This window comes from Camelina sativa, chromosome 19, assembly GCF_030686135.1.
Source record: "Camelina sativa cultivar CO46 ecotype springtype chromosome 19, ASM3068613v1".
In the NCBI taxonomy this organism is placed as follows: Eukaryota; Viridiplantae; Streptophyta; class Magnoliopsida; order Brassicales; family Brassicaceae; genus Camelina; species Camelina sativa.
The window spans coordinates 3,071,709-3,092,097 of NC_141898.1; the positions used below are offsets into that span (position 1 = coordinate 3,071,709).

Below are 20,389 nucleotides of genomic sequence, written 5' to 3' on the forward strand. Positions count from 1 at the left end.
CTGATGGTTCTTTACACAGCTTATGGTCAATCAAATCAACAAAGCTTCTTGGTAATACTACTCTGAAAGTTTCATTACACTTAACATGGCTTCTTGCTGATGTAATTAATTAATTTCCGTAAAATTTCAACATTTGAAAGACAGCATCAATGGGAAACAAGAGAAATTACATTGCCTTCAAGCTAAACAAAGAGTGAGCAAGTGAGCTTACTGAAACCAAAAAAAAAAATGTTACAAGAATCCCTCAGATGCCATTTCCGCATAAACTATAACGAGCCATTCGTTTACAAACACTCAACAAACTCTTTAAAAAACGGCTCTTAAGAAATCTTAATTCAGTTCAGGGTTTTTTGGTTCCAACCAAAATCTGGGTTTGGAGATTCTGGTTGTCTTCTAGCAATCTGTCATACTCCAACAATAACTCTGAAGACTGCTTTTGAAGAGCTGTAACATGAGCTTCAGCTGTTTCGAGCTTCGTTTCTTTCTCTTTGGCTTCCTTCTCTGCTTTCTTCAGATTCTCTGAAACACATGACAGTTTCTCTTTCAGCTGCTTGATTTCCTTGGATGTCTTCTCTTCTTTCTCTTTCAGTTCAGTTCTCTCCTTCCTAAGTTGATCGAGTTCTCCTTTCGATGACCCGTCATTGCTTCTTAAAGTGATTAGCTTTCCGAGGTAATGATGTGTCCGGTCAATAATGAAGCCGAAAAAGAGCACTACACCTGCAAGATCAGAAAGAGTTTCACTACTCCTATAAATCCACAAGAAGATTCCAAATTTGGTGAACATCAATCAACACAGACAGTACCAAACACAACTATATGGAACCACTAGAATGAAAACAACCATAGAGATCCTCCTTGCCAAAGATATGTATCGCAAAAATCATGTTATTAGTTTTCCAATTCACTATATTACACAACAATGTAAGGTTTTGTTTGCTTCTATTCATATCATCCTCCAGCAGTAGATGTTGAATCAGCCTCTTATTATTCAGGCCAAATCTCCAGCTAATAACAACTAAGCTAAAAGCAACAGCTAAAGTGGAGATTATAATTTTGGGTACAGTGGAAGAGGATAACAGATTTTGCCCCAATTTACTATCTAGAAGAACATAGCATCTACACTGAGATTCATTAAAACAAAAGAAAGAAACTGACCCATAAGAGAAGCCTCGAGCAAGTGTGTTCTCCAGAGGACTTGATCCATAGGAGACATTGTCCCGAGTTTCGCACCCTTGTTCTGGATCTTGATTATATTCATGAGATTTGAGAGGAAGATCACAAACATGGTTCCGGCGATGGTTTTCACAGTGGCTGGAGCTTTCCCCAATTTAAGCTGGTCTAAGCTCTTCATTACAAGCTCCCTTAAGGGACCAATCTTAACTAGTAGTAAGAAAGCAATCGCACCTTCAGCGAACAGAACCAGGAATAGTAACTGAATCATGTCTCTGATTCCGACCAAAAGGTAAAGTTTGTGCCTTTTATCAAAACTCACGCCCAATGTAAAAACCCTAAATTCTCTTCCTCTATAACTCTTCCGAGCATCAAAATTTCGAGCTGAAAACAAAAACCCAGATCGGAAAAACACTAAAACGAAAACAAATTTTTGAAGACTCTCCAAAATTGAGTAGCTTTTACGCGATATCAGCGGCTAAACCGTTTGGTACCACCAAGAAACCATGAAACAGAGAGGAGTATGCGGAGAACAAAAAAAACTCTGGGAATTGAAGAAGACGATTGGTTTCGCAGCAAGAAACACGGCAGAGTGTTTTAAGTGTTAACAGCGAGAGTTCATTTTAGTACAAAAGTATGTTTTGCTTTAGAGGTCGATGTTTGTGACATAAACTTGCGATTACCGTGGTCCGTGACCAGTCAAAAAGTGTAATCGTACAATGCTAACTGTGTGACTATCTTGGAGAAGACTAATTCGCTTTTCATAAGTTCATAACCGCATTACCATTATATGGTAGATTCAAGCAATAGAAGCGGAGTGGATATAATGGTTTTTCAATGGTATTAAACTATCAATGATTTTGCTTTTGCATATACCACCACGTTTGATTACTAGTTATGGAGGTTTAGAGTGTGTAACAAGACCTCACCATGCCAACCTCTTCTTATACAACGCACTTATTTTCTATTCCCTTTTTTTCTTTTTACAAAATACCTAATAACTATTTCAATAATCCGAAACAAGTGGTTATAATTTGATGGACCAATTGCTAAAGTCAAAACTCGAAACATTATAATACTTGGTGGTTGCAAGTTGGGCATAAACCTTTAGGCATAATAATATAGACAGTCATTGAACTTGTCGTACATCCATCCGGCCACCATTGAATTTTATTATTTTATATATGTCTTGTGGTAATTAATTAGCTTAGATACTTTATATAACGAAATACAATAGTTGCAGTTGTAAGCATGTTGGAAATTCATTCACCAGCAGACCTTTTTTATTTTTTATCAAATCAAAAATATAGTTCATTTTACAGCTTATTCGGCAACAGTTTGTCACACACACAAAAAAACAAAAAAAAACCCTCTATGAACAAACAAACAGATTAACTTACAAAAATAAATCAATATTCTATAATGTCTTAGATTTAATTAAAAACATCCAATTATTAAAATAATGTTTTTTTACCTATTAATTTTTAATTATTAGAAGCCCTAGTATTAGGGATGGAGGTGCTCCTATGGGACACGGTTAAACCACGTCACGCCGTAAGGTTTTGAAGGAGTCAATGTAGAAGACTTTGAGAGAAGAAACGGAGACATTCAAACTTTACAGACTAACACCAATCGTCAACGCCACTTTTTATATATCTATTACTACCTCTCTCTCTCTCTTTTATCCCTCATGTTCAGAGTTCAGACCTAGCTAGCCATTGTTGAAGCCTTTCTTCATTTCTCGTTTTAGATCAATCAAGAAATATGGCAGTAAGTTGGAAAATAACTCTTTTTGTATATACACTCCATCTCGTTTGTTCTCATCTCCAATCTTTATATCTCAAAAATGTTTATGCCGAAACCATTAGAGACGTTTGTCGGAAATTTAACTTATCGATTCTATTTTTTCTATGTTCTTTTCACAATCACAATGATTGTTTATATGATTAGCTTAATCACATCAGAACAGAGATCTGTGTTTTGTTTCAAATCAGTTGACTTTCGTATGTATTTTGTCTTCTTAATTCAACCTGTCCTAGTGTGTGATGGAAAGCTTGTGCTTAGCTAGCTCTCATAGTTCTGATTAGTTTCGCTCACATACATGTCGATTTCTTGCAATCCAAGTTTTATATTTGAAGTCATTAGACTCCTAATTTTGACAATTTTCTCTAAAACATTTTCATTGTTGAATTGCAGAACCGTCCACACGTTCCAAAGTTTGGGGACTGGAACAACCAAGACCAACCATTCACGGTCGTCTTCGACAACGCAAGGACGAACAAACGACAAGACTTGTACGAATCTATTGAGAAACCAGAGACCAAACCTCAAGAACAAGCTCCTCCTCCTCCTCAGCCTGCTCGCAAAAATCAAAGACCAGAGCCACCAAAACCGGTTAAGGAGGACACGCCAAGAGCGCCTCTACCAGCCGATAAAAACAACAGAGTCAGCGCTCCCCCGGCGGATCAACTATATAGAGGCGGGGGACTCTACGGAAGCGGAGGAGGGGGCGGAAGCGGACACAAGGCCGGAAGTGGAGGCGGAGGTGGACTATATGGAGGTTATGGAGGTCCAGCCGCAAACCAGCGGCAGCCACCAGCTCCTCGTCCAGCGCCACCTAAACAAAACAATAGAAGCGGCAACAACGGAAGGGTATGAACACAAACAAAATATGAATTTGGATCATACTTTAATCTGTTTAGTCATATCAAAAAGTATAAAATGTATTTGATTTTTGTTTGGTAGTAGTAGTAGTAGCAGTATTGTAGTAGACGTAAAATTGCTGTGAAGAGCCACATTTATATATATAGTCCCAGATATGTGATATTAATGAACTAGTTTGCTCATTATCATTACTTGATATGGTGGACATTGATGATATATAGGGAGCGACAACGATTCCGCCATTCCCAGGATCAGTGGGTGCAGGGGAGAACATGAGTTACACACACATTTTCGACCAAGTCAAAGAAGAGAGAAAAGAAGCTGGCAGATCATACGGTGGAACAGCCGGCAACACTCCTTCTCGCCCCATCAACGGTCAACGTGAATCTCCGGCACCATCCAAATCCTCCAAGGTAAGTTATCTAAAGTGTAATTATAAACTACTATATGTTTTTGTTATATCGTTCCATCGTTATGATATGTGTATTAACGTGAAAATTGGATTGTATAGGTCTGCTGCTTTCCATGGGGCCGAAAGGGAACCAAATATTGAAGAAAATGTACATATTTATGAATTGAAGAACTTACCTCATTTTCTTGGATATATCATTTTTTTTGCTTTTGTAACAAAAGGATTGAAGTTTTTGGAGACAACGATGGAGCTTCTATTACTCTTTTTTTATTTTTAAAAATTTTAAAATTAAATTTGATTCTCAAGTAAGGATGGTAGTGTGTATGTGTTGTGTAATTGAATTTTTGTAATGAAAAAAATTGGTTTATTGATGATTATTAGACAAAATATTTGCAATAGATATCAATGTGTTTATATCTGTTAGGAAAGCCCACGGGCTTTTGTCCAAAAAAAAAGGAAAGCCCACGGACCTTGGTTAGATCAAGAGGTCTAGTAAACGAAACTAGTTTGAGTCGTCGTGTGAATTAAATAAAGTATTGGTAGCAAGTACCAACGAAAAAAAAAAAAGTCTTTTTATCTTACCAAAAAATAAAATAAAGAAGAGTCTTCTAACAACACGACGACTGTACGGTTGAGGCATGTAAATTAGTATGGAGAGTACAAGTTATGACTAATCATGGGATTTGATATAGTGGACTCAACCCACACACATAAAAAAAAGTGTAACGGTGTCAAATCTCATACCCAAAGTGAGTGAGTAATCCTTTGGTTCTTTGTATACTAAATCCTTTTGAAGCCTTTCGTTTCTCTCATTCTTCTCTCCAATTCTGCTTCATCTTCGACAGCTTCCTCTCTCTTCAAAGGTACAAACTTTGAATTTCTCTGCCCTAGATTGTACAATCTCTCATGGTTCTCTATCTCTGGATCTGTCGATTGAGTTCTCTGTTTGATTTTCTTGTTTGTTTGTTTGGTTGTTTCCTCGTGGGTTTCCACTTCCACTCTCACTGGGTAGATCTTCAATATAAGCTGTATACTTTACCGCCTTACTGGGTTTTTTCAAGTTTGATTTTTTTTTTTTAAGTTCTTTGATAAAAATCTTGCCTTTTTGCTAGAGTTCTTCAATTCATGGGGAAGTCTTATGTAATGTGACTAAATCTTTGTATATTTTTGTTGCTGAGAAGTTAATCTTTGTCCTTTTTGAGCTGAACTTGAGAGTACCCTTATTCAGTAGTGACTCATATTGTTTGTGGCTGAAACTTTGAAAGGTTTTGGCTTAACTCACAGTTGGAGTATGACTTCTCGGGTGGTGAGGACAAATATGAGGCTTCGAAGGAGGGATGGTGTGAATGGGACTCAAAGCGAACACCAGGGAGATCAACAAGGGGATGAACAATCTTCAACGGTGGTGCCGGAGATTGTGCCTGCTCCTCCTATGATCGATATAGTTGCCATTGAAGATGATGATGATGTTGTTGAATCAACTGCATCTGCTTTTGCTCTGGTCTGCTCTCTTCTCTTCCTTTGTTTTCCCCTTTCTTCAGTCATGGTGTTTATGTAAAATTTTGTTGAAACTGTTTCATTATTATTCCAGGCGAGAATCAAATCAAGAGGCGCACGTAGAGGTCCCGTAGTAGTTGATGTAGACTCAGGTGAACTAACACCTTTTACTTTCTCTTCTTGCATAGCTACCAGAATTTGAATGGTTCATTTGTGTTGCACTATCATGTCTTATATAATTGGGAGAGTACAGTAAGTGTATTTCTTTGTTCACTTCGGTTAGTGTGATGGTATGAATACAGGTGCCAATACTAGGTCCACAAGGCGTCGCTCTGATCAAACTAGTGCTGACTCGGCTGAGCTTAACAAGCCGGTAAGAGATGTGGTGATTTTTTTTAATAGCTTTTGCTGCTTGGAGTTTAGCTCACCAAGTTTTCTTATCTTGTTCAGAGAAAGTCCATGGCTGTGGCTCCTGTAGAGGAACCAAAATTTAGCTGCCCAATATGTATCTCTCCATTTACTCAGGAGGTGTCAACAAAGTGTGGTCATATCTTCTGCAAAGGGTGCATAAAGAATGCGATATCTGTCCAAGCTAAATGCCCGACATGTAGGAAAAAAGTCACTGCTAAGGACCTTATCAGGGTATACCTTCCAACCGCTAAATGAATGATACAGAAGCATCACTAGTAGCCATGTAAGTCTAGTTAAGGAGTTTTTTTTTTTTTTTTTTGTGTGTGTTGAGTTCTAAAATTTCTTGTTAATATACAAACAATATTCTTAACCGTTCAGATCTTTTTCCTCTCTTGCAGGGTTAATGGTCTATCGATTCTATCCCCCCAACAATGAAGAGATGTTCATTAATTGTAGTTTGTTTTGTCAATATCGTTATGTTTTGTAAGAGAGATATCTAGGAATCATGGAAGACTGATTTTCTAATGAATATCATTCATTGGTGATCTTCATTATCTGAGTAGTTCCTTGTTGCTTAGTGATTGTTAAGTAATTTTAGTGAAGATAATGTTGAATCTTAAGAAAGCATTCTATCTACATCATGAGCATCTGGTATGCGCAGTTATGTTCTCAGTCATGTTCAGTAAAAGACAGTGAATGGCATCCGCACATTACTCTGTTGGTCCACAGGTTCCTCTTATATTTTATGCGATAAGTTTGTTCTTATGATATGGTTCCATGAAAAATCATTGACTGTTCAGTTCATAGTACACACACAAAAGTCATAACCATGTTTGTTGATCATTAGGTTAACTTCTCATGATAATTTTCTGCAAATTCTCATTAGATTGTTCCTCTATACCTTCAGTAAACAACAAGCCCTGACAGTGGTCCTGTAGCAAAAACGAAAGTATTTGGAACTTTAAGGAACTCAGGATCACAGATTGCTCTCTGGGATTAAACCAAACCATTCAAGACTATATGTTTTCTATTTGTTGTGTTCTCTTCAATATGTCTGCACAAGAGTTGAAAAAAATTTGGTTATACAAGAATGAAAGACATCTTAAATTTAAACAAAGATGTCTCTTGATCGTAAAAAAAAAAAAAAAAAAAACAAAGATGTCTCTCTTTCTATGAAGGTGTGGCTCTTTCTCTGCTCAGTATCGGTCTCAGAACGCCCATCTTGGGGAAGAACTAACAGCTCTAGGTCTAGGTACCGGTTTGAAAATCTGTTGCTCTGAACTATTAATCCTTTTCTTCATGATGGATGAGACCGTTGGGCTGTAATAGTCATTACTCCTCTGTGACATTGCTCCTTGTGAATGCATCTTCTTTCCATGGACGAAGCTTCTCTGTTTCTCCAGCATTTCTCTTCTACCATTCAAACTCTTCGGAGGAGTTCCCCATCTGCTGGAGCTTACACAGCTTTGGCTCCTTCCAACTCTCTCATGATGAAACTCGCTTTTCCTTGGAGGAGTTGGGTAGTTTCGGCTTTCTGCTGTTTCTGCAGAATACATCGTCTCTTCCTCGCTGCTGTATCCATGATTGTTATATACATAGTGAGCTGCTGCTGGCGGTGAACATGAGATGACCTCACTGAGAGCACCGTTTACTGAACCTGTCGAAGCAATTTGCGCATCTGATCCTTCAGAGACAATATCAGCCTCTTCCACCTCGTGGTTACCCTGTAGAGAGTTGAGCTGAGGCAGAAAGGCTATAGCTTTAGGTATCCGTGGAGGAAAGTTGATATCCAAAAGGTGTACTTGACTTGTCTCATTTCTTAAAGGACCAGAAGTCAACTTTGGCGATTCATATATCTCAGGGGTTGGGATACCCTGCCCATGAGTAGAAGTTCTGCCGCCTTGAGGATTGGTTTTTGAGGTTTCTTCTTCTTTTTCTTCCTCCGCAGTGATAGAAGAGCTGGGATGAATTTGATCTCTAGTGTTAGATGAAGATGGTGTTCCAACATCAGCAGAGTCGTTTGGCTTGAAAACACTGCGCATGGTGAAGGAAGTACAAGAACGCTCGCTCTTCTGACCAGAAGACATCAACCGAATGAGAGGCAACTTTGGTTTTGTCGTATGTTCATCCAAACTACCTTCCCAATGCTGATTCAGCCAGTCGCAGATAACTGGTATGGGTATACCAAACTGCATCATCAGTGTCTTGTTGTTATCTTTTCTCAATGACGAAGAAGAAGATGACGAGTTTGAGGCTGGTGATGTCGAAAGTTTCCTCGGATCACAGATCATGAATGCGAGATTACCGTGAACATCAAACCCAGCAGATCCAGGACTCCATATCATTTCATCAGTTGAGAGTTTGATGAGATTGTCAGTAGCTACCACTAACTTCCCCTCGCCGATCTTTAGTTCATTCTGAGTAGCATAGCCTAAGAGGTACACCACACTTCCTAGATCCAGGTTTGGTTTGGAACATGTCTTCAGGTAATGTGGCTGTGCGGTTTGGCTCTGGGAATTTGAATCTCCATCAACAAGGTCTAAACCAACAATGGTGAGATCAATAACCGAACTTGTAATGAAAAACCTACAAATATGGTACACCAAACAAAGATGACATTCATTTTCTCATAGCTCAAGAACAGAGAACATCTCTCATTGACCAACAGATTGGCGTAGGGGGGATTCAAATAATTACAAGGTGAAATATCAATTTTGTGGTTTAAAGTTTATTAAATTAAAACTTACCAAATTCAGCTACAGATCCAGAATCATTACCATATAACACTAAGTACAGTATAAAGCTCTTTCCTTTATGTTCTTTTGGTCTGACGAAAAAAGCTATGAATTTAATTTTTAAAATAAATTTGAAGGAGAGCCAATCTTTTATATGGCATTGAATCAAAATTGACACGGATCGTGCAACCGACAATATAGGAAAATCACAATAACAACCAGACTCAAGAGAGAGAGGTAGGACCAGGACCTGTGAGGGAAGAGAGCAGCGGCGACACCGTTCTGAAGGCGGACCTCGGCGGTTTCAGTGGCGGAGATGGAAGGGAGATTGAGGTGAGTGGTGAGAAGAAGATTCCGGTGAATGAGGAATCCAGTTCCAGAAGTAACCCCATTTGGTCCGGAGACAGAGATACGAGCCATAGCCGGAGCTTTGCCGGAAAAAATGGAAGCTTTCATCTTCTCACTTTTGCCAACTCCTTTGCAAAAGCACCATGAGTCAAATATCACTCCCATTGTCTCTATATACTAATCTCTCACCCTTGATTCTGCTCTCAGATGGGTTTTGTTTCAAATTCCCTTCTTTTGGGGTTATGGAGAGTGTTGGATCTGAAAAGGTTTGGAATTTAGGAGAGAAGCGTGTGAATTGGTGGTGAGCTAATAATAATGGGATTATGGAGACACAACACATGTATGTGTCTGTGTCTGTTTGTGCTGTAAAAGCATCAAACTTTCTCCGGATTTGGTCTCAACGAAGACCGAAGAGAGGGAGAAAACTCAAGAAGAGGCAAGAGTGAGAGAGAAACGAGAAGACAGGGGAATCGTGAAATGAGTAAAGAGATGTGCTTCTTTAAGCTGGACTTCTTCTTCTGTCTTCTATTACTTTTTTACTTCTTCTTTTTTTTTTTTTTTTAATTCAAAATATATTGTTTTAAATTTGGGAAAAATGTTTCTTTATTTGGTTCAAGTGTGCCATTTTGTAAGAAGCAAACAGAGGAAAAGTCTTGAGTGACAGATAGGTCAGGGAGGATCTTGTTTGTTCCATGTGATGAACATGGATGGACCTTTTGCTTATTATGATTATAGTCATTCATTCACTTCAACCACTGTAACTAACATGCAATTAAAACGAAAATTCCATTTTCAGAAATCTAGTTTACAAAACCTTGAAACACTTAGTTAGATTGATATAAACCATGTAGTGGGATTTCACAACTTACAAAAGACCAATGCTTTGTATCTTTTTGCCATTAAGATACTTCATACATTTTCATTATGAAAATCATCTTTCTATTATACTCAAATAAAGTTCCAATTCTCAAAATACATCTCTCAAGAAAATAGAAATCGACGAAGTATAATGAAAATGGGAATTCTTTCCAAGAACTATCTAAGACTACAAGTACACTGATTAGGGAGTGGTCAATCCGATCCTACATCTACTCCATTAGCGCTTAAAAAGTCTTTTGCCTCAGCAATATCCTGCATAGTAAGCAATAACACCAAAACTAATTAGAAAATAACCAACACTATGAACAGACAAGGAGGGCAAGAACTTCAATTCACCTTTGATATGCTTTAAGAATTACTGAATTAGTGTAAACAAAGAAAGAAAAGAGTAAAGAAAGTACATGCTGCAATAGAACTGCTTCTCTAGGACAGGTAGGGAACTGCATTAGACCGATTCCAACCATTAATAGACCATAGCATCTAAGGGACACCACAAAGTATATCGGTAGCTAGTGCAAAGAAACGCATTATTAATGTGTGCTAACTGAGAATAGCAATAAGCAAAAATGAAAACAACATGCTCATTTTACTCACCAACCATGTATGGCTTCGTGGAATAATTGCAGCCTGCAAAAGAGCAATCCAAAAGGCAGAGACAGCTACCAGCAGACTCAAAATCTTTACCACATGCTTCATTGTCCTTGAAACAAAGTTTATGTAAGATGCGAGTTTTGCAGTATTAAAGACAGAAAACATGACTACACCAAAGCATTTTCAGAATTCCATGCATATTTGAGGATGGTCACAAAACACATATCACAAAACCAGTTCATAATTCCCTGAATATTTGGGGCGGGTCACAAACTCATATCACCCAGCTCAAGGTATAAAAACTCAAAATGAAATCAAAAGAATGAGATCTTAATAGTGAACGACTTCAATGACTTATTCAGACAACAGAGTCACTAATTCCAATCCACAGCACACATCAATAGCAACTTTTGTCCAGACCAGAATCTAGCACAGTCCTGGTAGCTCATCGATCCATTATCCATATCATGCAACCCAAACCATCAAAACAACGAAAGATAACCAATTTTTTTTACAGTTTATTCGACCACATAAAACAAGCGTCAGGAGCTCAAAAAGCTCAAAAAGCCCTTTAAGCATGATTTGCAGAGCATGAATCATAAAAAAGAACATATTTTATGACTTCTCACAATTCCTCAGAATTACAATGTCCAAAACCTCAGGAAAATATTCCAAACATAATCCGCTAATTCTTTGCCCCCAAAAACAAGCTTCTAACTAACAATAAAAAAAAAAAAAAAAAAGTCGAATATAATTTTGATAGATTTAAACATTGATCAGCTGCCATCAGAATGTATTGTAAGAAATTGATTTTGTCACGGTTCATTCAGATCAGAGTAACCTCCGATCATCCAAAACTCAAAACCCTTGCGCAAAATTTTCAATCATCACTTGGCAACTTAACGAAACTTAAACATATACTGAATCTGTAAACGAAAAGACCACCACTACCAAAAGTTACATAAAACCGAGCCTATCTTCTACAGTAAATAAAACTATTCAATCAATCACAGAGATGCTCCACAATTTGCTGGAAAGATCGAACCTTTAAAACTCACAGATCTCGCCGCTACTCTCAAAGTTTCTACCTTTCAGCTGTTTTTAAACACGATCGTATCGTTAGGGTTTTGTACCAGGTCTTAGTACGATGGGTATAATTGTCATTGCATCAAAAGAAGCATATAATATTATTATTATATCCTACGTGGACCTCGGATAAGCTAAACCCGTTTCCAAACAGATCTTGCTTATTACGATTGCAACCCCTAATTTGACAAGTCTTGTTCCTCTTTGATCAAATCGGAGGATTTTTTTTCCACGGCATGGCTACGGCTATAGGAGGTGGAAGCGATGTGGAGGTCGGATTTGCGAAGCTGCAAGGCGAAGATTTCGAGTACTATATGCAGTCATACTCCATTATGCTCGGCCGGAATTCTAAGAAATCGACCGTCGACGTTGATCTCTCATCACTCGGCGGCGGGATGAACATTTCTCGCAACCACGCTCGGATCTTTTACGATTTCACGCGACGCCGCTTCTCTCTCGAGGTTCTTGGCAAAAATGGCTGCCTCGTTGAAGGTGTTCTTCATCTCCCTGGGAACCCTAACGTCAAGCTCGACTCACAGGACCTTTTGCAGATTGGTGACAAAGAGTTCTACTTTCTCCTTCCGGTTCGGAGCATTCTTGGTGGGCCGTTAGGACCTAGGCACCACGTCTCAGGGCAGGCTAGTGTTGTTCCGTACCATAATTATCATTCGGGTCCTGGTTCTGGATCGGGTAAAAAGGGTGTCCGGAGTAGAGAGGTGTACGAGTATGAAGATGATGAAGATGATGATGATGACGATGATGAGGAAGAGGAGATTAGGGGGAGTGGAAAGAAGACAAGGAGAGATGGACATGAAATATATGCTTCCGGGGGTAAAACTAGATTGCTTATTGTAGCTTAGTTTCATTGTGTGATCAGATTGTGATGCTTCATTGATCAGATCATCTCCCTGATTGAACCTTCTTAGACTTTGATTGTATCTGCTTCATGTGTGCCAGAGAAGAAGAGAGAGGGAAGAGCAAAGGTAGACCGTGAAGCTGATGATCAACAAGTTTTGCTGCTGGAGGAAAAAGATGTTGTATCATCTGTTGCCACTGTGCTTTCCGATTTGTGTGGTCCGGGAGAGTGGATGCCTATGGAAAAACTTCATTCTGTGGTTAGTTCTTGCTACAACTTTCTCTGCCTTCTTTTGATACATAACTTAGTACAACTTATCCAGTGAAACCAGACTTGTATAGTTTCTAGGTGAGAATTAGTGTGAAGCTAGGTCCTTAATCAGTATTCTAATGGAATAGCGCTTCTTACTTATGTATAACACTAGAAAGTATGTCAGTTACTCACAGATTTTGAATAACTAAATTTGGTGACTTAAGGCATGTCTCTATTAGTCACGCTCGTTGTGATTCAATAAAATGGCTAATGCATGACAATGGGTTGATCTGTGTGACAGATATTAAAGGAGTATGGAAACGTATGGCATCACAGTCGGATAAGAAGATACCTGACACAAGAAGACTGGGCTATCCCTGAAGCAAAGGGAAAACCATGGTACGGTTTGCTGATGCTGCTTAGGAAATATCCGGAGCATTTCGTCATCAACACTAGATCTAAGGGAAGAGTTACCCTTGAATTTGTTTCTCTCGTTTCCCTACTCTCATGATAACTTGACCTTAGTAGTGTGTGACTTGGAGGATTAAGCTTTCTCTCTTTTCTTTGATGTAAAATGTATTTGACATTGATGAGTAACACGCTCTGTCGTTTTTTGAACTAAAAACGCCAACATCTTTGATAAAAACGTAAAAAAACAAAACGTTTGAAATGAAAAGTAGGGGATGCAATTCAGAAATCGTTTGTATTTGTTGGACTAGGCCCAAAAAAGAGAAAAAGGCCCAAACAGAGAATTACACTAACTGGCTCTCAAGTACGTTTGTGTATCCAGACAATATAAAAGAGTTGGAAATGTGGGAGACTTAGGGTTATCCATCATTCCTGTTGCAGCCATCCATTGAAGCTAAATTCTGAGATTTGATCGAAAAAGCAATAATCTGTGATCGAAGCATACGAGGGTTGTTGAGTGAAGATGATCTATGATGTGAACTCTGTTCTTTTCAGATATTTTCTGAGCCAAAAGGGTGGCTCCTCCGACAAAAGGTAACAAATATTTTCTTGTTATGAAATGATCGATGTTGTTCCTAGAGGGTAGATCTGTTGATGTATATTGTTCTTCTTCCTCTTTATTCACATCATCTTTATATGTTAATCAGGAAAGGTGACGACAAGCCAAGAGAACAGAAGCCCAAAGCCAGCGACAACAAACCTGTTATGAATGAATGAATGAATGAATAGATCTGCTTGTAATTTTGCTTTTACCTCTTCTGATATTTCAGTTGTAAGGATCATCATTTTAATGAAAATTTAAGTTCCTTTCCTTTGAAATCTGGCTTGTTTGTGTTATTGATTTGTGGCCACTTTCTTTCGAGTCGAATCATAATTTCTCGTAAAAAGCTTTAACTAGTATCTCTGACCATTCATACCAACTACGGAAGGTACAACAAATACCTCTCGGGTGTTTTTCACTGTAACCATTTGATCTACTCACCAAGTAAGTAACTAAAATAAAGCATTCACAAAGAAACCATTCTTTGAATCCAAATATCTATCTATGAACGCTGTTGCCACTACCAATAACCAATAACAGAAGGGTTCCTATAACTGTAACCAGATATGAATGTATATAGAGCTTCCAGTCCAGCCTATATCTACATAACGAGTCAGGTTCAGTTTCGATTCCGCACTCCCCTCTTAAACTGCTTCAGCACTTGAAGTCTTCGCCCATCAATCCATATAGGAGACGCCTGGATAAGATTCATGCCACCATTTTCAAAGTTAATCTAACAGTTGTGCAACTATGGCATCTCAGGAGATCAACTTGAATCCCCACCACGAGTCAGACAAAATGGTCCAGGTCCAAAGCACGTACGTACCTCTATTGCCCTCTCGGCAGCATCTGCTTCTACAAACTTCACAAATCCATACCAATTGACAGTTGACAATTGGCTATTGTCCTACCATTTCATACATGTACACACACAAATTAGTGTTTCCATTAAGAAGAAGAAAGGTTCAAAAAATGCTTGTTACTAGATTTCGTTTCAACACTTACCAAACCAGGGTGGTAAACTCCAACTTCTTCTCTTCTAATTTGTCCAAACCGCGTGAATACATTCACCAACCAGTCAGTGGTTGCATTTGGAGGAAGATTTCTAACGAAAATTCCAAAACTGTCATATAACTCTGATAAATACACACAAACAAAAAGGTTAAAAAGAGAGTGATTCATCCATCCGTTGGTTCAGAAACTCTCAGTGATTCATCTGCAACTTCGTTACCTCCATTATTACCAGGAGCTTCTGTTCCTCTCCTTTCCACGCTTCTGCATATGTTTCCTGGTCCAGAGGATGGAGTTTCCCAGTAACCTGATTCTCAACCAAACAAAAACCGGCCGAGCCTTCAGCACAATTCTTTGATAGTAGACAGAGACTAAATAATACTCCCACAAACTCACTCATATAGTCAGGTCGCTTCCTTTCCACGTAAACTCTATTGCCACCATACATTATAGGAGACGCCTGGATAAGAGTCATGCCAAAATTATCAAAACCAAAGTAGACAGTTCTGCAATTCTGTAGTCAGACCAAATGCTAAACAAATGTCTTTAGGTCCAAAAGCGTTTACCTCTATTGCCTTCTGGGCGGCATTTTCTTCCTTAAACTCCACGAAGCCATAAGAAAAGCTCTTTAACAACAAGAAACCACACAGATCAGTGTTTTTTTTTACCCCATGAAGAAGGGCTCCAAAGATGCTTGTTAGTAGATTAGTTAACATATTTACCATTTTGCTCCTAATTTCAATTCCACCTCTTCTGATTTCTCCAAACTGCATAAACTCATCCTCAAGTGAGGCAATGGTTGTATATGGAGGAAGATTTTTAATGCAAATGGCTTTACCCTCAGTTACCGCTGGTAAACAAACAAACAAAAAGTTATGAAGATAGATAAAGACACTTCCTTGCCAGCAAAATTTAAAGGCAACTTGCTTGTAATTGAATTGTTGTTACTCACCAGCGTTAGCAGAAGGAATGGCTGCATCATTAGCCTCGGACATGTCAAGAAACCTGAACACGTCATTATAAACAAAGTAGCCGATTTCTTGGGGAGCAAGAAAGAAAATTTGTGTGAAGTTCCTTGGAGGTCTCTCGCGTGAAGTGATATCGCCACAAACATCGACGAAGATACACCTACTGTGAGAGTCTTGGGACGTGACACTGGTTACCTCAACCGAATCAAAACCTCCAGAAGATAGCATATCAAGATCCTGAACCATATCCTGCTCCAAGATTAGGAATCAGTATGTATCAGAACAAAAGATTTCACCAAAAGTTACTTTAAAACGGACTCAAGTCAAGAAAAGTATCCAACCTGTAGTGTAGAGGAACGCATTACTCCATCAGGTCCAGGGCGCGTAATCTTACTGACATCTTTATAAAACTGATGGAGAAGCTCCGGGGAGTTTTTCAAGTGGTCATAGTACTGCTCTACAAGTGCATTCCCCACCTAAGTTCAATACAGAGAGTTTACAATCACAGAGACAAGAGGGAAAATGAAATCCGATGGAACAGAGAGCATAAAGTTGTTTGGATTATGTATACCTCTTCAGCAGAATGTCGTACAGGTGCAGGAGGAAGATCCATGTCTTCAGTCGGATTGAGACTAATGCACATTATCTGAATCTAAAGATCAAATTCCAAAATCATATAACCAAAGACAAATCAAATCTTGAACAAAAGAAGATGGGAGGAAGAAGCAAAGATTGTCTTTTACGTTTCACTCGATACTCGAAGAAGAAGAAGACTCACGTGAAATCGTAGCGAGGCAGAGCGAGAGAGGTTTGTGGTAGTGAAGAAGACGCGATTGAACAACGAGTAGCTCCGAGCTTTGCGACACTCACTTCAATGGCGGTTTCTAGGGTTTATTCTCGAAGATACAAAGAGCGCGAGAGAGAGAAACGCGCTGAGAACTTTTTTTATTTTTTTTATTTGGCTTTTCTCTCTGTTTCACTCGCAGAGTTCCTCTATTTATGCAATTTCGGAGTATATACATATTTACATTTGTTGCCACTGAGCAGCGCTCAGACGAGTCTACGTCTAACCGTTGACCGTTTTATTTTAAGGATAAGTGAAAAAATATTTGACGTGGTTGGTTAGATTCTGTTATGTTAACCGAATGCGTTACCGGTTCAATGGTCAATGATTGCTCACTATAGTCTATAGTTTCTATGTGAATTTTTGAGTTTTCCTAAAACGATTAGACAAATAAATCTGCCCATTGATGCAACTTCAAGAACCAATATCTCTGTAACTTCATACTCAACTCACAAGTCTATGATTCTTTGCCTTAAAAAAAGAAAGAAAAAAAAACCCATAAAAGTTCCACCCTCTGCATATAGGAGCTAGTCAAGTCTAGTTTTGATCCTCTTCTTCTTCTTCCTCCAGAATTTGACCAACTCCTCCTGTTAACGCTTCTTCCATTTGCTCATATCTGTTTTGATTGTATTGTCGTCCTTTATCCTCTTCAATCTTCCTCTGTTCCTCCTGAAAGTTCATCTGCTCCTCCTCCATAATCTTTTCCCAGTTACGGATGTCATAATAACCTTCTGGTGCTCTTGATCCCATCATTAACTTCTGCCAGACCTTTGTTCGTCTCACTTCCTCCATCAGCTTCTCCCAGTTCCAATAGGGGTTGTTACCTAGTGATCCTCCCACTTCCTCACCTCTGTTTATGTTTCCTGGTTCAGCGGATGGACTTTCACCGTAACCTGATTCTAAACCAAACAAAAATGGAGCCTTCAGCACGATTCTTCAAAACAAAACAACTATTTTTAATAGAGTTTTAACCTTGAGACTCCTGACTGTTCCCATTTCCAGTATCATCACAAGACGAAGAGTGTTGCCCTGATTCTCAACCAAACAAATCCGGAGCCTTCAGCACAATTCTTTGATAGTAAACACTAAACAGAGACTAACTAATACTCCCACAGACTCACTTTTATTGTTAGGTCGCTTCCTTTCCACGGAAACGCTATGGGAAGCAAACATTATAGGAGACGCCTGGATAAGATTCATGCCAAAATTATAAAAACCAAATCAGATAGTTCTGCAATTCTGTCTTCGCAAAATGCTAAACAAGTGTCTAGGTCCAAAAGCATTTACCTCTATTGCCTTCTGGGCGGCATTTTCTTCCTTGAACTCCACGAAACCATATGAAAAGCTCTACCAGTTTTTTTCAACAAGAACAAAAATTAGTGTTTTTGTTTACCTCATGAAGAAGGGCTCCAAATATGCTTGTTAGTAGATTAGTTAACATTTACCCCTTTGTTTTTAACTCTAGTTCCACCTCTTCTAATTTCTCCAAACTGCTTAAATGCATCCTCAACTAAGGCAATGGTTGCATTTGGAGGAAGATTTTTCATGTAAATGGTTACATGGTAAGGTCGTTTCTTCTCCACGAAAGTCCTGCGCCCATCAAGCATTATAGGAGATGCCTGAACAAGATTCATCATGCCAATATATTATCAAAACACCGATTGCTCAAACAGTTGTGCAACTGAAACCCGAGAATCAGACCAAATATTAAACAAGGGTCAAGGTCCAAAGCGCCTACCATTAATGCCCTCTTCGCAGCATCTGCTTCCTCAAACTCCACAAAAGCATCTTTACAGTACTACCAGTTTTACACAAGTAGACAAATTAGTGTCGTTTCCATGAAGAAGAAGGGTTATATACTAAGAAAGTAGTTAACATTTTTACCTTTTTGCTGCTAAGTTTAATTCCACCTCTTCTAATTTTTCCAAACTGCTTAAATGCATTCTCAACAAAGGCAATGGTTGCATTTGGAGGAAGCCATTTAACGTAAATGATTGAACCCTCAGATACCGCTGGTAATAAACAAACGAAAGGTTAAAAGCGAGTGTATAAAATATAAATAAATGGGATACATATATAAAGATAAAGGATAAAATTACCTTGAGACTTCTGACTGTTCACATTTCTAGAATCTTCAACTGCATCAGCTTTTCTCTCTTGATAATGATCACAAGACGAAGAACGTTGACCTTGACCTGTTCGTATATCCTTCATCACCTTCACGTATTATTAACATCATTAACTATCAGTACCCAGATCCATTAGTTAAACATGTCGTAGATGATTGAGTGTCCACTTACAACAGAGGCGTAAGATAGCTTGGGAACATTTTCAGACCCATGATTTGGTTCACAAACTTCCTCTGTTTCTGGAATTGTCTCCTCTATGACTGAACCACTCGCATTAAAACAAAGGTCTTAGACACTTCCTCCCGGGGGAAAATATGGAGGCTTCTCAAAATTGAACTGTTACCCACCATTATCAGCAGGAGGAATGGTTGCATTAGCCTCATCAGGTTTATAATGAAACTTAAACATGTCGGTCAAAACAAAGTGGGCGGTTTCTTGGAGAGCAAGGAAGATATTTTGTGTGAAGATCTTTGCAGGTCTCACGTTTGAAGTGAAGTATCCTTCAACATCGATGAAGACACCCCTACCACCAGCGTCTTGGGACATGACCCATGTTACCTTAACCGAATCAAAACCACTAGAAGATAGCATATTAAGATCCTTCTCATCAACATCCTGCTCCAAGATTAGTAATAACTCAGAACAAAGACGACTTTACCAAAGTTACAGAGTCAACGATCAGGAAAACTATCTTTACCGGAAAGGTGAAGTTACGCATCTTTCCATCTAGTCCAGTCCGTGAAATCTTACTGTTATCTTTATAAAACTTACGGAGATACCCCGGGTTGTTTCGCAAGGCGTTATAGTACTGCTCTGTAAATATAGACGCCACCTACGTACAGTTTGTTAAAGGGTCACAATCAGTCAATCACAAAGGTGACAGAAGAATCCGATGGAGCAGAGCATACAGTTGCTGGATTGTATACCTCTTCAGCAGATCGTCGTGCGGGAGATGCCATCGATACAGAGTATAAGCAATGCCCTGAATCTAAAGATCAAACTCCAAAACGTCTTAAATCTTGCGAACACAATCATAAAAGAACTGGTGAGGAAGCAGCGGCGAACACAAAAGAAACGGCTTCTATGTTAAGAAGATCAAGAAAGAAGTAAAGATCGTCTTCGCGTTTCATTAAACACAAACAACCAAACGATAAACCTAAATCGTAGAAAGACGAATCACCTGAAATTGTTGCAAGGCACAGAGAGAGAGGTTTATGGTAGTGAAGAGAAGACGCGTTTGAATGTGAGTAACTCCGAGTTCTGCCACACGCACTTCAATGGCGGTTCCTAGAATCCTAGGGTTTATTCGCGAGAAAGATGAAACGTAGTGAAGAGACGAAGAGCGTGAGAAAGAGGTGCTGAGATCTTTTTAATATTTGGCTTTCTCGTTTCATGTACTCGTGGAGTCCTATTTATGCAATGTCGTAAGATTTATATATTTACATTTGTTGCCACTGAGTTTACTCTGCGTCTAACCGTTAAGCCGTTAGTAAAATCTCTTATGGTTAACTGAATTTTGTTATCGTT

General features: G+C 38.8%; 9 protein-coding genes across 14 annotated transcripts; 4 read left to right on the forward strand and 5 right to left on the reverse strand.

Moving 5' to 3' along the window:
• Window positions 1-150: 150 nt before the first annotated feature.
• On the reverse strand, window positions 151-2,086 carry LOC104764429 (uncharacterized). The gene is made up of 2 exons (XM_010487960.3): window positions 1,156-2,086; window positions 151-717 (listed from the first exon to the last, which is right to left on the reverse strand). Exons 1-2 carry the CDS (start codon window positions 1,439-1,441, stop codon window positions 341-343), a joined length of 663 nt encoding a protein of 220 aa, XP_010486262.1. The 5' UTR covers window positions 1,442-2,086; the 3' UTR covers window positions 151-340.
• Window positions 2,087-2,703: 617 nt separating this feature from the next.
• Window positions 2,704-4,633, forward strand: LOC104764430 (uncharacterized). The gene is made up of 4 exons (XM_010487961.3): window positions 2,704-2,940; window positions 3,367-3,822; window positions 4,056-4,247; window positions 4,346-4,633. Exons 1-4 carry the CDS (start codon window positions 2,935-2,937, stop codon window positions 4,385-4,387), a joined length of 696 nt encoding a protein of 231 aa, XP_010486263.1. The 5' UTR covers window positions 2,704-2,934; the 3' UTR covers window positions 4,388-4,633.
• A 167-nt stretch (window positions 4,634-4,800) lies between these two features.
• On the forward strand, window positions 4,801-6,790 carry LOC104764431 (uncharacterized). Of its 2 annotated transcripts, none has more exons than XM_010487962.3 (6): window positions 4,801-5,109; window positions 5,512-5,747; window positions 5,838-5,895; window positions 6,046-6,116; window positions 6,194-6,437; window positions 6,553-6,790. In XM_010487962.3, exons 2-5 carry the CDS (start codon window positions 5,538-5,540, stop codon window positions 6,407-6,409), a joined length of 555 nt encoding a protein of 184 aa, XP_010486264.2. In that variant the 5' UTR covers window positions 4,801-5,109; window positions 5,512-5,537; the 3' UTR covers window positions 6,410-6,437; window positions 6,553-6,790. The 2 variants fall into 2 exon arrangements, with proteins under 2 accessions (XP_010486264.2, XP_010486265.2); XM_010487963.3 differs by having other exon boundaries at window positions 4,810-5,109; window positions 5,531-5,747.
• A 360-nt stretch (window positions 6,791-7,150) lies between these two features.
• LOC104767365 (uncharacterized) lies at window positions 7,151-9,833 on the reverse strand. Of its 2 annotated transcripts, none has more exons than XM_010491401.3 (2): window positions 9,140-9,833; window positions 7,151-8,740 (listed from the first exon to the last, which is right to left on the reverse strand). In XM_010491401.3, exons 1-2 carry the CDS (start codon window positions 9,400-9,402, stop codon window positions 7,363-7,365), a joined length of 1,641 nt encoding a protein of 546 aa, XP_010489703.2. In that variant the 5' UTR covers window positions 9,403-9,833; the 3' UTR covers window positions 7,151-7,362. The 2 variants fall into 2 exon arrangements, with proteins under 2 accessions (XP_010489703.2, XP_087358218.1); XM_087502092.1 differs by having other exon boundaries at window positions 7,151-8,693; window positions 9,140-9,744.
• Window positions 9,834-10,159: 326 nt separating this feature from the next.
• On the reverse strand, window positions 10,160-11,816 carry LOC104764433 (dolichol-phosphate mannose synthase subunit 3). Of its 3 annotated transcripts, none has more exons than XM_087502096.1 (4): window positions 11,753-11,816; window positions 10,711-10,816; window positions 10,518-10,625; window positions 10,160-10,368 (listed from the first exon to the last, which is right to left on the reverse strand). In XM_087502096.1, exons 2-4 carry the CDS (start codon window positions 10,810-10,812, stop codon window positions 10,309-10,311), a joined length of 270 nt encoding a protein of 89 aa, XP_087358222.1. In that variant the 5' UTR covers window positions 10,813-10,816; window positions 11,753-11,816; the 3' UTR covers window positions 10,160-10,308. The 3 variants fall into 3 exon arrangements, with proteins under 3 accessions (XP_087358222.1, XP_087358223.1, XP_010486266.1); XM_087502097.1 differs by having other exon boundaries at window positions 11,766-11,805; XM_010487964.3 differs by having other exon boundaries at window positions 10,711-11,816.
• A 135-nt stretch (window positions 11,817-11,951) lies between these two features.
• Window positions 11,952-13,526, forward strand: LOC104764438 (FHA domain-containing protein FHA2). Of its 2 annotated transcripts, none has more exons than XM_019241412.2 (3): window positions 11,952-12,624; window positions 12,751-12,908; window positions 13,203-13,526. In XM_019241412.2, the coding sequence occupies exons 1-3, from the start codon at window positions 12,030-12,032 to the stop codon at window positions 13,410-13,412; spliced, it is 963 nt and encodes a 320-aa protein (XP_019096957.1). In that variant the 5' UTR covers window positions 11,952-12,029; the 3' UTR covers window positions 13,413-13,526. The 2 variants fall into 2 exon arrangements, with proteins under 2 accessions (XP_019096957.1, XP_087358221.1); XM_087502095.1 differs by having other exon boundaries at window positions 11,965-12,624; window positions 12,751-12,810; window positions 13,167-13,526.
• A 179-nt stretch (window positions 13,527-13,705) lies between these two features.
• LOC109131034 (wound-induced basic protein-like) lies at window positions 13,706-14,188 on the forward strand. Its single transcript, XM_019241413.2, has 2 exons — window positions 13,706-13,903; window positions 14,017-14,188. Exons 1-2 carry the CDS (start codon window positions 13,833-13,835, stop codon window positions 14,084-14,086), a joined length of 141 nt encoding a protein of 46 aa, XP_019096958.2. The 5' UTR covers window positions 13,706-13,832; the 3' UTR covers window positions 14,087-14,188.
• Window positions 14,189-14,243: 55 nt separating this feature from the next.
• Window positions 14,244-16,859, reverse strand: LOC104767366 (nuclear transport factor 2-like). Its single transcript, XM_087502094.1, has 11 exons — window positions 16,668-16,859; window positions 16,461-16,541; window positions 16,231-16,365; window positions 15,874-16,138; window positions 15,644-15,771; window positions 15,488-15,547; window positions 15,318-15,381; window positions 15,142-15,228; window positions 14,916-15,046; window positions 14,737-14,817; window positions 14,244-14,607 (listed from the first exon to the last, which is right to left on the reverse strand). The coding sequence occupies exons 2-11, from the start codon at window positions 16,530-16,532 to the stop codon at window positions 14,530-14,532; spliced, it is 1,101 nt and encodes a 366-aa protein (XP_087358220.1). The 5' UTR covers window positions 16,533-16,541; window positions 16,668-16,859; the 3' UTR covers window positions 14,244-14,529.
• A 256-nt stretch (window positions 16,860-17,115) lies between these two features.
• On the reverse strand, window positions 17,116-20,247 carry LOC147920090 (nuclear transport factor 2-like). The gene is made up of 13 exons (XM_087502093.1): window positions 20,043-20,247; window positions 19,789-19,880; window positions 19,560-19,694; window positions 19,210-19,477; window positions 19,034-19,122; window positions 18,833-18,950; window positions 18,618-18,745; window positions 18,472-18,531; window positions 18,179-18,352; window positions 18,021-18,080; window positions 17,855-17,918; window positions 17,706-17,762; window positions 17,116-17,632 (listed from the first exon to the last, which is right to left on the reverse strand). The coding sequence occupies exons 2-13, from the start codon at window positions 19,819-19,821 to the stop codon at window positions 17,271-17,273; spliced, it is 1,548 nt and encodes a 515-aa protein (XP_087358219.1). The 5' UTR covers window positions 19,822-19,880; window positions 20,043-20,247; the 3' UTR covers window positions 17,116-17,270.
• Window positions 20,248-20,389: the final 142 nt, after the last annotated feature.